This window comes from Pan paniscus, chromosome 6 (genome assembly GCF_029289425.2).
Source record: "Pan paniscus chromosome 6, NHGRI_mPanPan1-v2.0_pri, whole genome shotgun sequence".
NCBI classification, from domain to species: Eukaryota; Metazoa; Chordata; class Mammalia; order Primates; family Hominidae; genus Pan; species Pan paniscus.
In genome coordinates this window covers 28,313,092-28,330,401 of record NC_073255.2, presented here as the reverse complement: position 1 = coordinate 28,330,401, position 17,310 = coordinate 28,313,092, and the positions used below count along the sequence as shown (strand labels likewise).

General features: G+C 45.3%; 1 protein-coding gene across 4 annotated transcripts in view; it reads left to right on the top strand.

Annotated features, from left to right (window-relative positions):
* Window positions 1-371: 371 nt before the first annotated feature.
* IGF2BP3 (insulin like growth factor 2 mRNA binding protein 3) overlaps window positions 372-17,310 on the top strand; it is a 153,477-nt gene continuing 136,538 nt past the window's right edge. The window contains exons 1-2 of one of the 4 annotated variants that reach the window (XM_003807939.8): window positions 372-923; window positions 2,317-2,377. In XM_003807939.8, the coding sequence (XP_003807987.1) occupies window positions 749-923; window positions 2,317-2,377 (236 nt within the window). In that variant the 5' untranslated portion in view covers window positions 372-748. Of the gene's footprint in view, window positions 924-1,268; window positions 1,624-2,316; window positions 2,378-17,310 lie in introns of those variants that run through there. The other 3 variants (XM_008960055.6, XM_055115773.1, XM_034963801.3) reach the window with 3 other exon arrangements.

The following is a 17,310-nucleotide window of genomic DNA, read 5'->3' as shown; positions in this document are numbered from 1 at the left end:
AGATAACCCTTTAGAAACTCGAGTTGTGACCGTCAGCGCCCCGCTTGGTGCCGGCTGCGGTTCCTTTAGCATTTTCCTTCTTCCTCCTCCCCCTTCTCAGAGTCCCTCTCCCAATCTCGTTTCCCCTCCCCCTCTTCCTCTCGCTCGCTTTTTTCTCCGAAACCCACTCTAATTGAGGCTCTGGGATTCCTCACGTGAGACGTTGATTTGTAGTTTGAACACGTGGCTCATTCAAAAAGCCGGACACTCGGAGCGGATTTTTTCCGCCTCCTGCGCCTTCCTCCCTCCTCCTCCTCCTCCTCCTCTCCCCTCCCTCCTGCCAGTCACCCTTCTGGGTTTTTTATGGGGAGGCGGCGCCTGCCTCACGTAGTGTGATATTTTCACAGTCCGCTGGCCGAAGCCAAAGGGGTTGGGAAGGAAGAGACAAAAAGTAGTTTTTTCCCCTCCTCCTCCTCCTTTCTCTTGCTAATCCCGCCTCCTCCTAAGACTTAGGAAGACTGGTGGATGCGTTTGGGTTGTAGCTAGGCTTTTTCTTTTCTTTCTCTTTTAAAACACATCTAGACAAGGAAAAAACAAGCCTCGGATCTGATTTTTCACTCCTCGTTCTTGTGCTTGGTTCTTACTGTGTTTGTGTATTTTAAAGGCGAGAAGACGAGGGGAACAAAACCAGCTGGATCCATCCATCACCGTGGGTGGTTTTAATTTTTCGTTTTTCTCGTTATTTTTTTTTAAACAACCACTCTTCACAATGAACAAACTGTATATCGGAAACCTCAGCGAGAACGCCGCCCCCTCGGACCTAGAAAGTATCTTCAAGGACGCCAAGATCCCGGTGTCGGGACCCTTCCTGGTGAAGACTGGCTACGCGTTCGTGGACTGCCCGGACGAGAGCTGGGCCCTCAAGGCCATCGAGGCGCTTTCAGGTGGGCCCGGGCCTGGCCCCACCCGGGCTCTCGCCCCAGCCCTGCACCGCCCGCCCAGGCCCACCGGGTGGCTCCGCGGGCCCCAGGCCCGGCGCGCTGGGGGAGCGGGGGTGAGGCCTGAGCGCCCACACCCACGCGCGTGGGGGCCGGGGCTCTCCTCAGCTCCGGCTCCCACTCCGGCCCGCGGCTCTGCTTCCCCGGCCGGGGTTTGCTGGGTGAGGGCGGACGCGCTGTCAAGAAAGCCCCGGCGCTGGCTAAGGGGGGCGCGGGGCTGGGGGAGGCGCGCTCCCCCGGCGCCCCGCCCGGGCCCAGGCGCGTGCTCCAGGCCCCGGCACGCTGGGCCTCGGGGGCCGAGCTAGAATGCCCGCCTGTGCCTCGTTCCTTCCTGCTTTCCTCGGTCGTTATTTACGGCGCTGTCTGTGCTGCGCCCCGAAACCCCCGGCCGTGGAGAACGGAAAGTGGCCTCGACCGTGCTGCCGAGTGAGACCGCGAGGCTGGTGCTTCGCACAGGCGGCCCCGCGCTTCCTCCCCACCCTGTGGGAGGAGAGAGTGTGTGCCCGGTTTCCCCGTTCCACCTCCCCTGGTCCGACGAGCGATAGGGGCAGGTGGGCGGGGGCGGCTGGTCGCCTGGAAGGGAGTCGCCGCCACGCACCGGCCGCCCGCCGCTCTCCGGGCCCTGGCGCGGGGCTGCGGCCTCCGGGTATGGCTCCGCCAGGGCGAGGGACGGTGCCGGGCGGAGCAGGACGCCCAGGGGGAAGGCTGCGTTGGGGTCCCCATGGGAGCCCCGTGCCTTTCGGCTTCCCTTTTAATCAATTCAGACGTGGTGCGGGCGCCTCGCCGTCCTTCGCGCCTGGTTCAGCCTGTGCCGAGCTGCGCCTCTGCCAGTTCTCCCGTTCGTGGTCTCCCCTGCCGTCCCCGACCCTTTCCCGCCACTCCCTGTCTTCCTCAAGCCCACCGCTGAGTGTTCCCGGCGGGTCTGGGCTGAAGCAGAGGGCAGGGCCAGGGCGCCCCCTCCTGAAGAAAGCCAGGGGAGCCCCCTGCCCCGAGTCTGCCCTGTGGAGCGTGTCCAGGGCGGTGAGAGGGTGGGCCGCGTCCCTCTTGCGGGCCTCGTGGTGTTGGTGGCCCCCAGGGGTGGGTGGGGGAGGCTTGGAGACTGGACTGATACCCAAGTAGTGGGCCCGCCAGCGGCCCCTGCTCCCCAACCATCTGCGAGTTAAATGCCCACGCCGCTCGAGGGGGTCGGCTTCTCCCTCCGCCTGGAGCCGCGTCCGGGCCTCGGGGGCCCTTCGAGGGCCTCAGGAGGCCATTTGTGTCGCCGCTTGGGCTGTGCGGGTCTTCGGGCAGGGAGAGCCGCTGAACTCGGCCGACCGTCTCACTTCTTGTGTGTCCGCAGGTAAAATAGAACTGCACGGGAAACCCATAGAAGTTGAGCACTCGGTCCCAAAAAGGCAAAGGTGAGCTGCTGCTTCTGTTTGCCCCGATTCTGTTCTCACTCCGTTATTGGGTGGAGAGACTCAGCTGAGAACTTCTTGTCCTCTGGTGCTTACCCCCTGCCGTGTGGCGTGGTGTTCCGGTCTTTTCTCCTTGCTTTTAAGTTTATGGCGGGGGTGTGTGTGTTGATGATGCTGGGCAGGAATTGAAAGCTTTTCTGTGGCTTCTGCCGCGGGATTATGGTTATTGGTTACAAAATCTCTCGAAAGCTCACAGCTGAATGTCCTCGGTCCGAGCGGGTCAAATTGCTCCTACGGGAAATGGGTCCCAACAAGCAGTTTGGGGGGTTTGCAGGGCTTGGGAAGCAGCGGATGATTCCCCCACCCCTCCAGGAGCAGGAGAGGCGAAAGCAGCTGCGGACACGCGGGGGTCCCTCTTTTCCTTCTCTGTCCGGGGTTGGGAGGCCGTGGGCGCGGCCGACTGGAGAGGAATTTGCCTCTGCCCTGTGAGCTCGCCAGGGGTATTGGAACGCGTGCGTAAACGCTGGGGCCTCTCTGGCCCAGAAGTGCCTTTGAGTCACTCCAAAGTTCTACAGGTTCCTGCAATCAGCACCTTTGTCTCCCCGCTTTCCACCCCACTACTCCTGGGTACATTTTTGCTTACAACCACCAAAAGATGAAGACAGGAAGATTCGTACTACTTAAGGAGGGGGATTTCTCGTCTCCGAGATCATGTGTGTAGTATGTCGCTTTACAGAATGTTTGTAGACTGTTTTAGCCTCTGAAGCATTTTGGAGACATGGCTCTTTCCCTTTTTCTTTTTCTTATGAAGCCTTATGGAGCAGTGGAGACTCCTTTCCTTTCGCTAGAGCAGGCCGGATTCCGGCTCTATTTTTTTGTTTTGTTTTGTTTTTTAAAACCTTCAGCCAACTCACACCATAGGTTCCGGCTCTAACTGCAACTGGAAAGGCACTGCTCCCTCCCAGTCGCACCGGGGTGGGCCTCTAAGCCTTTCTGGATTTTGCATGGTGGGGTTAGGGTTTCTGCCTGCCCCTCTCCCATCCCCCCAGCTCCCAACCTGAGCCAAACAATAAGCCGAAAGTTAATTTAAATCAGGGCTGCGTGTATCTGGTTAGATATTGGTGAGAGAGTGTGTGCTGGAGAGCAGGAGGGTTTGCTATGCATTTCTCTGGTGCTGTGCAGAAATAGATGGCTACAAAACATCTCATCTGTATGCCTGTGTAGATTTCAGCTCTCTTCCCAGGCAAAGCATTTTCACAAATCTTGTTTTTAAGGATGAGTTGGTTTGGATTTTTCTTGTTCTCATACTTAAATTTCATTAAGATAATTGAAAGGGATTTGAGTGACCTGATAGATTTAGTTCTAGTTGGGAATTTTGGTAGGGGTCACATGATTTTCATATAAATTGAGCTTGGTTTAACAAGAATTGAAAATCGAGGGAGAAGTCATATTCCCGTAAAAAGAAGCTTAAAGCCATAGCCTGAATTGGTTAGGAAAAAAACATAAGCCCATTTTACAAATTCTAATTGTTATTATGTTTGGTCAGTATGTCTTAATTTTGTTAAAATGTTGAATAAATAAGCAAATGGTTGTGCCTCAAGGACTGGCATTTTAACATTTGAGAGAGTTTCTAAATTTAAAAATGAAATGTTTTGGATTTTTACAATTCATCGAGCTACATGTAAATACAGATTACTGTGCCTTCCCCTGCTGCTTTGCTTTTGCTAACCGATGGGAATTTCTCCCCAGGTGTAGGGGATTAATTTAAAAACATTACCTGTTAACAACTGCCTGTTTTATTCTTAAAGGCTTTTGCTTAGTCCAAAAGCATATATATACTTAGTTACTTGTTACTTTATAATAAACAGGAGTTCCTCTTTAGGAAAGCACATAAGGTAAGATGTCACCAGTGACAGCAAGTATTTATCAATGTATCTTCAGTTTATTAACAATGTAGATTAAATTTTCAAGTTCATTTTTCAAGTTCATTTTTAACAATGTAAATTGAATTTTCAAGTTCATTAAAATGCTCAGGATTTTAAATGATACAGTACTATCTTACTAACAAAGTAAACAGGGATGAGAACATTGGAGATTTTTTTTACTGATAGAACAATCATGTTCCTTGCTTGTGTTGAAATGTCTTAAAAGTAGAGCCTTTGGCCGGGCGCAGTGGCTCACGCCTGTAATCCCAGCACTTTGGGAGGCCAAGGTGGGTGGATCGCCTGAGGTCAGGAGTTCGAGACCAGCCTGGTCAACATGGGGAAACCCCATCTCTACTAAAAATACAAAAATTAGCTGGGCATGGTAGCAGGTGCCTGTAATCCCACCCAGCTACTCGGGAGGCTGAGGCAGGAGAATTGCTTGAACTGGGGAGCTGGAGGTTGCAGTGAGCCATTGTGCCACTTCACTCCAGCCTGAACAAGAGCGTGAAACTCTACCTCAAAAAAAAAAAAAAAAAACCTTTTTTCTCTGCCTCTGGAAATCTATATTACAGTTATTTTAACTGACCCTTGGAGCTGTGATGCAGTTTCCCATATCTGGACTGTTCCACCATTTTCATAGGCTCTGGAAGCGGGCAGAGAAGGCATCAGGGTGACCACATGCCCAGCACCTAAGGGAAGGTCAAGAGGTTGTACTGACTGATGGGGGTTGCTCTGATAGTTGAATGCCACAAACCAATCCTTGCCAAGCCTGCTGGACTTTAGGGTGGAGTTCTTTCTGCTTAGCAGTCATTTCATTCCATCCCATCATCATGTGGGCATCTGAGGCAGGCACACCCACATGTGCAGCAGTGACCTTTATACTTGATATACAAGGCATGTCAGGAACCTGGTGCTGGAGAATGCACGCTGAGATGGATGAATGGGCTTGCGCTGACTAAACAGGGGAGCAGGCCCAGGAGGTGATTGGAGGCTTGGCAGGCTGGCCTGGCTTTGACTTCCAGTGGAGCTTGAGGGGGGACCCTTTCAGGAAGGAGTAAGGTTGAATTTGGTTCAGACCAAGCTTAGCTCCCAATTACTGAGGTCTCAAGGGAATGTGGAAGGAATGTGGCTTTTCTGCATTCAGATACCCCTCAGTTGGGGAAGATTATAGCAGTTACTTTACAGACATTGAAGTCTCCTGCAGCTGGACTAAAGAGAAGATTGCATTGGATATCTGTGATAGTGTTGCACTCTCTATTCTAAATATAAAAGATACAGAACATGAAGACTTTGACTCCGAAGTATAGGCTCAACTTTTTTCCCTCCACCTTGGAAGTAAGGGTGGGTGTGGAAAATAGTTGGTACTTGGAAATGTTGTAGCTGAGTTTGGTTGGAAGAGCTGCTGGTATCCTGTGGGGCTTTGTTTGTGCCCCTATGTGATTATGTAAATAGCACTGATGTCCTTTTTTGTTATGTTGTGGGCTGTTGGGCATGGGAGAGGGAAGAGGAAAATTGCTGACACTGGGGAACTGAGAGGATGGTGGTTTTAGTTCAATTTCCATTACTTTTTAAAATTATGAAAATAATTTTTCATATGTTCAGTTTTTTAGAACCTAACCTTTTTGTTGTTGTTGCTGCCTCCTATGTGATGAAGAACCTAAGCATATTTTTATTAAACTCCCTCATGATTTAGCTGTTGGCATTGTTTAGGATTATGTGTAGGAAAAAATACATTTGAAGAAAGGAGAAAAAAATAATAGGATATTATAGTTAATATTTTTCTAGGCAGGATCCTTTACCTTTTTCTTCCTTTCAGGGTAGGATTTTTTTTATTTTTATTTTTATTTTATTTTATTTTTTTAAGATGGAGTCTCGCTCTGTTGCCCAGGCTGGAGTGCAGTGGCACGATCTCGGCTCACTGCAACCTCTGCCTCCCAGGTTCAAGCGATCCTTCTGCCTCAGCCCTCCTAGTAGCTGGGATTACAGGCATGCGCCACCATGCCTGGCTAATTTAGAGTAAGATCTTTTAAAACAGACTGTGGTGCCTAAGCTCAAACGTTCTTTTTTGTTTCCTTAAAAAAGAAAACAGTGATAGTTGCCCAACACTATGAATGTATTTAACACCATTGAATTGTACTCTTAAAAGTGATTAAGATGGTAAATTTTATGTGTATTTACCACAGTAAAAGTGGGGGAAAATGCAAAAAAGAAAGTGAAGAACTTATTTCCATATTAGTCTTGTGTTTAAAATGTAAATGGAATAGAACCCAATGTAAAGTCATTGGGGTTTTAAATGTAACTTACTTTAAGTGGCTATTTAAAAGCTAGTGTTGCATTTTAATAGGTGTTAAGGATAGGATAGGCTAGTGTCATGACCAGCAACGTGCCCATTAGCCAGGGCACATGACCCTTCAATGCTGCCTCCGACTTCAAAGTCTTAGGACAGCAAAAGCTGTTTTTAATGTAGAACGTTTAAACACAGGTACAAATAGCAGTGGTACTCCTTCCTTATCAGTGTATGGCTTAGGTGAATCTTGTGATTCGGGAAAGTTTCTCACACATGCAGAGACTTGAGGTTCTGAATGTTAGGAAACTTTCTTGGCTGGTTAAATAATTATAAACTAGGTTATCTTTCAAGTGCTCAGTTTAAGATCAGTGTGGGATTGCCTAAGTGGTTGTAGCTGAAAAGATGTTTTTTCCTAATTTCATATTTTCTCAAAACAAATTCAGAGATCTTGAAAGATTTCTTACTTTGGTTTTAATAAGAGTTTAAAAAAATTAGATGCATGTTGATAAGTAGCTTCTACTGTATGGCTGTCCACAGTAACTCTGAGGAAGATGTTACGGAAACATGACATGTGCCAGGAGCCAGTGGAAATCGAGAATCTTGGCTTCTGTTTCTGGCTTTCCTTTTGATTTGTGTGATCAGTTACATTCTCTTTTCAGGCCAGATGCCATTATGATAAACTACAAGGGGTATATAGTATTTTGTTCTGAGGTTTTGCCATTGTGCTCAAAATAAATAGGTTATCAGCTAAGGCTTAAAAATATCTTTTGGAATTACAGAGATCTGGGGTTTTTCCCGTAAGGAGCTTGACTTAAATTTTTTTTCTGTAGCTCTGTTGTTTTTGCCTGTGTACCTCTTTCATGCAGTTAGCAAGGGGGAAATGATCTTTGCCACGCTTTGAAACTATTATGAGCGACACAAGTTTAGTTAATGTGTGGTTATAGGATTGGGATTTTGTATTAAAGTGAAGCTGTCAAACTACCTTCATGTATTTGAAGTGACTCCATTATAATTGTTTTTAGCAGCATCCAGGCAGCAACTTTTCTAGCAATAACTAATTTTTGGAAGGTGTGAGTTATCCATTCAGTAACTCTGGTGGTTGGTTTGGTCTGGGAGGAAGGAGAGGCGGAAAGACGAGATGGTTAGCTGTGCTATTCTTAGCTGAGTTTCCTTTATCAACTGTTGCCTCTGATTCAAGCTTCCAGAGTCATAAGACAGGAGGTGGCAGTGTGGTAGCAATGACCAAGGGGTAGGATTGGTATTCTTAGTTAAGATCTCAGCCCCATAAATCTGATGTTACAAATTGGCTTGGATTGCCAGAATTTTGCTTGAAGGCTGGTGGCAAGCATACATAGTTTTGAGTGTTCCATTAAAATTAAGGGTGTAATTTATCATGGTCTGAAATTGCTGTTTGGCAAGTATTCAGTATTGGTAAATAAACACAGTTCTAAATATTGACATATTCTGTGAATTTTGTTGCCCTGAAGGGGACTACATACTACATAAACTACAGATATTTTAGAGAATTATCCTGAGACCATATAACTTGATTAGGAAATAGTTTAAAGTTATTGTAGAAATATCCTTGGGCCAGGCGAGGTGGCTCACGCCTGTAATCCCAGCACTTTGGGAGGCCGAGGCGGGTGGATCACGAGGTCAGGAGATCGAGACCATCCTGGCTAACACGGTGAAACCCCGTCTCTACTAAAAATACAAAAAAATTAACCGGGCTTGGTGGCGGGCGCCTTTAGTCCCAGCTACGGGGGAGGCTGAGGCAGGAGAATGGCGTGAACCTGGGAGGCGGAGCTTACAGTGAGCTGAGATCGCGCTACTGCACTCCAGCCTGGGTGACAGAGCAAGACTCCGTCTCAAAAAAAAAAAAAAATATATATATATTCTTAGAGGAATCTATTGAACTATAAGCTGAAAGGAGCCTAAGTCTTTAGAATGCCTGGCATTATTGCATTATTATTAGTTGTTTAGGGAGCTGATTCTATTGTGGTTATGGTATATCAGTTATCTATTGCTGCATAAACAAACCACCCCAAAACTTAGTGGCTCAGAACAATTTATTCTTTCTCATTCTGTGTCTGTTAGGTGGTGGTTTCTGATCCACATGTGCCACTCAGGTCCATTACTAAACTGGGCTAAAAGGACCAGGGAATCTTTGCTGATGTAACTGGCCGTCCTTGTAACCTTTCTCCAAATGATATTGTTCAGAAGAAGCTGGAGATTTTTTTTCCTGGCAGAGTTGACTGATCTTACCCTAAGTGAAAATGGAAGCTGCTAGTCTTCTTAAAGGTTGGGCTCAGAATTGGCACATTACTTCTGTCACATTCTATTGATTAAGGCAAGTCATCAGGTCAGCTCAGATTCAGGGGAGATATGGAAATAGACTCCATCTTTAGTTGGTAGAGTGGCATGCATGTACCGAGAGAGGAATTGATGGTGGCTATCTTTGTATGTCATCTTCCACAAATTGAAGGAAGGGTGGAGTAGTGGTTTCAAAATGCTTGCAACAGAAAATACCTGAAAATTGCATTTAGCACAGTTGTAATATTCTGGCAGGAGATGATGTGTTACTAGCTTTGGAGGTAATGAGTAGTGGCTATTCTCTGTATAGCTGTAAGGAACAGCCAACAGGATTTGCTGATGGATTAGCTGAGGAGTATCAGAAAAGTGAAGAATTGCAAGATTTTTTGGCCAGAGCAACTGGGTGGAAGATGGTGCCATTTACCAAAATGGAGAATACTGGGAGAGGAGCAGATTCTTGGGTAGAAAATAGGAACTTTGGTTTTGATATGGTGTTTCTAATACTTACTAGAAATTTAAGTGAAGAAGGTTAGTAGGCAGATATATCAATTTGGAGCTCAGGGGGAGATGGGACATAGAAGTGACATTTGGAGACTTCATTAGCTTGTGGCATTTGAAACCTTGGAATTGGACATGATCATCAAGGGACTGAGCCTATGGCTGTAGGATGAAGGAAAGACCAGCAAAGGAGGGTGAGGAAGGACAGTAAAGTAGAAGAAAGCAAGCAGGGCAAACTGTTTCTGGGAGATAAATGAAGAAAGCCTTTGGAGAAGGAGGGTGTAATCAGCTGTGTAGAATACCACCGAGAGTGATGTAGATGGATGAATAAGTGAGTGGGGGTGGTGTTAAATCTCGGCCTGGCTCTGCTGTAAATAGAAGGAGAACGATTTACAAATTTTGGAGCAACCTGGGATGTAACCTTTCTTTCAGAATTCATTTATTCAATTTTTGTTCACTTTCTTAGTTTTTTATTTATTTATTTTTTTGAGATAGAATCTTGCTCTGTTGCCAGGCTGGAGTACAGTGGTACAATCTTGGCTCACTGCAGCCTCCGCCTCCCGGGTTCAAGAGGTCCTCCTGCCACAGCCTCCCAAGTAGCTGGGACTACAGGTGCGCACCACCATGCCCAGTTGATTTTTGTAGTTTTTAGTAGAGGCAGGGTTTCACCATGTTGGCCAGAATGGTCTTGAACCCCTGACCTCAGGTGATCCACCTGTCTCGGCCTCCCAAAGTGTTGGGATTACAGGCGTGAGCCACTGTGCCTGGCATTTTCTTAGTTTCTAGAAATATCTGAGTACTTATGTATCTGTTAGAGATGGAAGAATCTCCTTAGTAGATCCTCTGACTCAATGGACAAGGCTTGTCTGTGACAAATGACGATTGATCTACTCTTTTTTTTTTTTTGAGATGGAGTTTCACTCTTGTCACCCAGGCTGGAGTGCAGTGGTGATCTTGGCTCACTTGCAACCTCTGCCTCCTGAGTTCAAGTGATTCTCCTGCTTCAGCCTCTTGAGTAGCTGGGATTACAGGCACCCACCACCATGCCTGGCTGATTTTTTTTGTATATTTAGTAGAGACAGGGTTTCACCATGTTAGCCAGGCTGGTCTTGAACTCATAACTTCAGGTAATCTGCCCACCTCAGCCTCCCAAAGTGCTGGGACTACCGCTCCTGGCCAGTTGATCTACTCTTGCACTTTTTTAACATTTCTGGTGAGTGTGAGCTCACTTTTGTTTTTGGTTTTTTTTTTTTTTTGAGGCAGGATCTCGCACGGTTGCCCAGGCTGGAGTGCAGTGATCACAGGTGTAGACTACAGGCACCTACAGGCACATGCCTCCTCGTCTGGCTAATTTTTTTTTTAATTTTTAGTAGAGACGATGTCTTGCTGTGTTACTTAGGTTAGTCTTGAACTCCTTGGCTCAAGCAGTCCTCCCACTTTGGGCTCCCAAAGTGCTGGGATTACAGACGTGAACTACTGTGCCTGGCCTTCACTTTCTTACAAATTCATTCTGCTTTCTTATTAACATAACATTGGGAAAATTGTCTGAACCTATCTTAGGTTCCAAAAGAGTGTAGACCAAGTCCAGTTCTTCTTTTTTTTTCGAGTCAGAATCTCACTTGGTTGCCCAGGCTGAAGTGCAATGGTATGATCTCAGCTCACTGCAACCTCCTCCTCTCAGGTTCAAGTGATTTTCCTGCCTCAGCCTCCCGAGTAACTGAGATTACAGGCGCATACCACCACACCCAGCTAATTTTTGTATTTTTAGTAGAGATGGGGTTTCACCATGTTGGCCAGGCTGGTCTCGAACTCCTGACCTTGTGATTTGCCCACCTCGGCCTCCCAAAGTGCTGGAATTACAGGCTTGAGTCACCGCACCTGGCCCCAAGTCCAGTTCTTCCAAATGTTGGTCTAAATGCGTGATTTGACAAGCAGAGGTTGAAACTGTTGGCCAAAACGTTTATGGATATCATGAGCCAGGTTTAAAATACCTTCACCTGGTTATTTTAGGACACTGGCATAAATTAAGTATTCCTTCCATTTTGTTCATTAAACTTTTGCTAAAAGAAATAGAAGAAATCTTTTGGGAGGAGCTAAATTCCCTCATTTTTACATTTAAAAAAATCTGGTCCTTGGTAAAGTAGCATGTTTCCCCAATTATGAATCCTGTCTTTGGTCACAATAGTGACCAAAATTATTAATCAAAAACTGGGTGATATGTTAGATCAGTTGATTTTGAGATAGGGGACTTGTTCTGAATAACTCCTTTCGAGACTTTTCTGCTGTCTATGCAAGTCCTTTGATCAATAGAGTACTACTTCCAGGATGTATTTAAATATTATAAGAAAGGAAAACTAATAAAAATGAGATAGCACAATAGATGCTTTACCAAAGGATTCTCCATAGAACCCTGGGAGAAGCAACCTGCCTGAGGCCCTCCAGATAATCACGGGAACCCATTGCCAGGTGCTGCAACTCTGCCTGACTTCATCGCTCCCATTTAAGTTGTCCAAATCCTCAAAGTAGCTTGCACAGGAGCCCAGTCATGTTTGCAGTGGCAAGTCAGAGCAGAGATGTCCTATTTCTTGCCTTCTCTAAGTACAGAAATCCTGTTTGGCTTTTTTGAAGGGTTGATTTATCTTCTTTATTTAGGAAAAAGACTAGTATACAGGTAGTCTGTGCCCCAGGGCTTATTATAGAATAAAAACATGGATATCCTGTTTTAAGACAGAAAAATGAGACTTTTTTTGTTTCAATGTGTTTTTTAGTAGCTTCATCTTAATATAAGTGGCTTGCGGAGAAGTTGGAGAGGGGCCTAAGGAGATAGGAGGTTAGAGCAGAGGGCATGGGGAGGTAGATGTCACGGCTTTGTCTCAGGAGGCTGATTGTGTTTCCTGGAGATATGTTCTTAGATTGCAAGAGGTAGAGGTATCTGGAGTGGAGTCCACGGTGTCTGTCTGTCTCAGCTTGTTAGCAAGTTTTGTATGACCCTGACTTACAGAAAAAAATGTCTTGAATGTGAGATACTGCTGAGGAACAGGAGAGTAGGAAGGAGAAACTATGCTGAAACCTCTCGATGAGGAGACTGGTTGCTTGCCACATGTGTCTTTGTTGAACTGAAGGGAAAAGCCAGGAGGATGTGGGATATGAGGTCTAGATCTGGGCTTGTTTTGTGGGATATGAGGTCTAGATCTGGGCTTGATTTCCAGCTCCACTTACTAAATGCATGCTGTAGCTTGAGGATGAGGAATTTGAGGTCTTGGGAAGTTAGAATGGACATGATGCTTCATAGGATCCTGTTGGACAATGTGTGTAAAGGATGAATACAACGTCATGCAATAGTCATTCCAATGGAAGCCGTTGTATTTTTCTCCTTGAGATTCAGATGGGGAAGCTGGATGGATGTAAATAGATTTGATGGTGATAACAGAAACATGGAAGATCTTTGTTCTCTTTTGGGATGTGGACTCAAGTAATAATCTGCGGGTGGTGTGTTTTTAATTTACAATGAGCATGTATTACCTTTTTTGTTCAGATACAACATAGATACAACAGATTGTATAAATATTAAACAGGTTGATAATTTTTACATATGTGCACGTTCAGATTAATTCAAAATACATAAAATGTGGAAAATGTTTTTCAATCCTCACTCTCTCTAGTAGTTCCCAGGGCTTGCTTACACTCGTTGCTGAATATATTTTCTAGAAGCTCTATGCATGTGTCCACAAACATCTTTGAATATAGTAATGAAATCATACTGTTTATAATTTGTGCTATTACTAAATAATGTATCCTGAAGAATCTTCAATGTAGGTACAAATAGTTCTCTTTTTTAACCAACAGATGCATTGTTCAGCATAGGTGTGCAATAATTTAGCCATCCTTTTCATAGTAACTTTATTCAAGTGTACCTACGTGTATGCCATCAGACTTCTTGTTGAGAAGTTTTAAAAATTTTTTTTTTTTTTTTGAAACAGGGTCTTGGTCTCGCCCAGGCTGGAGTGCAGTGGCGTGATCTCTGCTCACTGAAACCTCCACCTGCCGGGTTCAAGGGATTCTCATGCTTCAGCCTCCTGAGCAGCTGGGATTACAGGTGTGTGCCACCACACCCTGCTAATTTTTGTATTTTTTGGTAGAGACGGAGTTTTGCCATGTTGGCCAGGCTGGTCTCGAACTCCTGACCTCAAGTGATCCTCCTGCCTTAGCCTCCCAAAGTGCTGGGAGTACTGAGTGAGTCATCGCACTCAGCCCCTGGTTGAGAATTTTTATAACGTAAATTCTTAAACTGGGAATTGTTATGTCAAAAGATGTGGACATTTAAATTTGAAAGCTCTCTGAAAAACCTAAAACTAAATTTCTTCTTTGCTTTTGTTTTTGTTTTTTGAGACGGAGTCTTGCTCTGTCGACTGGGCTGGAGTGCAGTGGCGCGATCTTGGCTCACTGCAACCTCCGCCTCCCAGTTTCAAGGGATTCTCCTGCCTCAGCCTCCCGAGTAGCTGCGACTATGGGCGCGTGCCACTACGCCCAGCTAATTTTTGTATTTTTAGTATAGATGGGGTTCACCATATTGGTTGGCCAGGATGGTCTCGATCTCGACCTCGTGATCCCCTCGCCGCGGCCTCCCAAAGTGCTGGGATTACGGGCGTGAGCCACTGCGCCTGGCCTCAAAACTAAATTTCTTATGTTGACATAATTAGTTATAAGTTTGACAACAAAGAGCTTCTTTCAATGAAGTGTGCAGTGAGACCGTTTGAGTAAGAACTGTCTCATCAAACATGGAGGACTATATAATTGTAGGAACACACTCTTCTACCATGGATGTGCTAACTCTGACAAGTCTTTGCCCATTTCATTTGTGCCCCTTGTATATAAAAATTAAGTAAAAAGCTGTAAAGCTGAAGTTCTGATACCTTATAGCTAAGATGTCTAGGACTCATGCTCTCCCGTACTTAGCACCTTAAATTTTGCATCCTACTTCAGAAACTAACAGTAGTTTCTTGCGGAGGAAACTTCAAGAAGGTCCACATTTTGAGGAGGAATTTGATTAAGAATTAGCTTCCAAAAGAAGGTGCTACTCAGCTTTTGGTCCTAGCAGGGCAGATAATGAGAGAATCTAGTTAAGAGAACCTGTGGTAATAGTGGTTAAAAAACAACAAAAAGAATGCTGGTTGAAAAGTGACTGAGCTCTCCCCAGATGTCTTTTTTTTTTCCAGCTGGTTTTGCAAAAAATGGAGAAGCTCTTGCTCTTTCTTTGGAGAGTTAAGTGCAGTTGAAATTTTTAGTTTCTGTATTTCTTGTATGCGAGTTTACCTATTTTTGCATTTTTTGAGTTTCTGAAATGACTTAATATCTTATGTAAATTTTTAGTTTAACAAGCATAGATTAAGTGCCTGTGCTCATAGTTGATTCTATGCTAGGTTTCAGGGGCTAGAAAGAAGAGTAAGACCCGGCCGGGCGCAGTGGCTCATGCCTGTAATCCCAGCACTTTCGGAGCCCGAGGCGGGTGGATCACGAGATCAGGAGATTGAGACCATCCTGGCTAATACAGTGAAACCCCGTCTCTACTAAAAATACAAAAAATTATCCGGGCGTTGTGGCGGGCGCCTGTAGTCCCAGTTACTCAGGAGGCTGAGGCAGGAGAGTGGCTCGAATCCGGGAGGCGGAGCTTGCAGTGAGTCGAGATCGCGCCACCGCACTCCAGCCTGGGCAACAGAGGGAGACTCCGTCTCCAAAAAAAAAAGTAGTAAGACCCTTGTCCTGAAGAAAGACATGGAGTACAGTGGCTTTCACTTTGTTCTGTCTGATTTCCTGGGTGACAGTCTTTTTATTTTTCAACAGTAATGGTGGTTCACTGTGGCAGTGATCCTAAAGGTGGGTTAAAATCTCTCCAAGTAAAGAGAAGTTGTCAATATGTCATAGGGTATATGTGAGATGCCCCAGAACATAGGAGGAGGGGGCATTATTAGGCTTAGCCTGGTTGTTACCAGTGAGAAATACATTCAGAGAGGGATGTGAAAATAGGCAGAGGCTAATAACCGTGTGCACCCAGGAGGGAAGAGGCAGAAGGGACAGCAGGAGCCACGTCATGTAAGTGTGAAACATCCTGGGGTGTGTGTGGGAACTACAAGCTGTTTGAGATTAAAGAGGCTGGAGTGTGAGGCAGGATGGTGATTGAGGCTGAGCGGAGAGGGCAGCTAGAGCAGCCTGCGTGCGTGATGGAGTGACTGCATTATTCTCATTCTTCATGTGTTTGACTTTAGGAGCTAAGTAGTTTAGTTCATGCCATTTAGCAAATGCTGATTTGGGATTATCATGGAAGACTGATGCCTAGGTTAATTTTGGAAAATGCTCACCAGAGATCCCACTGAACTTTTGCCTCTTCAGTACTTTATAAGCATGGGTCTGGCTATGCTCCCAAAACATTTCATGGAGTTCACAGCTGTTCTTAGGGTATCCTCTGACAGGGTAATTAAGGCAAATTGTGATACAGGACTAGAATCTTATAATAAGGTTGACTGAGCCCATGTAATTTTTTTAAGGTTAGCTGTGGCAAGACAATCAATGGTGCTGGTTAAAGCTCCCGGTATTGTATGATTTTTGTTAAAGACATCCCAAGTGATGTAATGAACCTTTGGAGAAAAATGTGATAGACACTTCTGTGTGCACGTACTACTACCTAAAGTTGGGGACAGCAGTACAGCACAGTGGTAAGGGTGGGCCAGTGGCATCTTGCTTGGAGCTACACAGGCCTCAGTAGGAACCTTTGCTTAGCCCTGTGATCTTGTGCAAACTGATTAAACTCTGAGATTTCTGTTTTTAAAATCTGTAAATGAGGGTAATAAGACCTATGGCAGAGGGTTGTTGGGAATTAAGTGATAATGTCTGTAAAGGACTTCTTGGATTATCTGGTACTAAAGTGATATTGTCTCACTAATAAGTTTGTGTATTTACCATGTGGCAGTGGAAAATGGGGGATGGGTGTGCCTATTCCTGTATGACCCCATGGTTTATGGTTTATGTTTCATATATACGGAGACATAGGAGTGTTTCACATTTCTTTGTAAAATATGGGTTATGCACTGTGAATAAGTTAAGAATTGGTGCTTTATATCTAGGTGCATGGATCTTAGAATCCCTAAAATGTGTTTAGTTATGGAATTATCTTAGGAGAGATCATACTTAAAGGAAATAATAGACCAGGAGATGAATTCCTAATTCCAAAGAGGTAGAAACAGTTTAAAAATGAACGAAGGATGAGAAGTGGCAGTTCAGAAGGGCATAGCTGAAAAGTCAATCTGTGTACAAAAAGATATCCAATCTAGGCTGGGCACGGTGGTTCATGCCTGTAATCTCAGCACTTGGGGAGACCGAGGTGGATCAATCACTTGAGCTCAGGAGTTTGAGACCAGGCTGGGCAACATGGCAAAACCCCGTCCCTGCAAAAAATAACAAAAATTAGCCAGGCATGGTGGTGCGTGCCTGTAGTCCCAGCTAACTGGGGGGCTGAGGCGGGGGGATGGCTTGAGCCCAGGTTTGCACCACTGCATTCCAAGCTGGGCGATAGAGTGAGATCCTATTTCAAAGAACAACAACAGCAAAACAAACAAAAAAAACACTCTAGTCTAACTAGTTATTAGGGAAGTGCCAACGATAATGACATTTTCTGCCTATGAGGTTGGAGAAAAATGAATAAGATTGGCCGTATCTGGTGTTGGCAAGGTTGTGGAGGCATGGCCACTCATATAGCTAAAGAGTAAATTGGCAAAGACTTCTTGGCACACTATTTGGCAGTATCTATTAGAACTTAAAATGAGAATACCTTTCAACTAAGTGTTATGGAAAACAACCCAGTCCTCATGGCTTTGTGTAATCTGTAAGCACAGTTTTAATCAGCAATATCGTACAATATT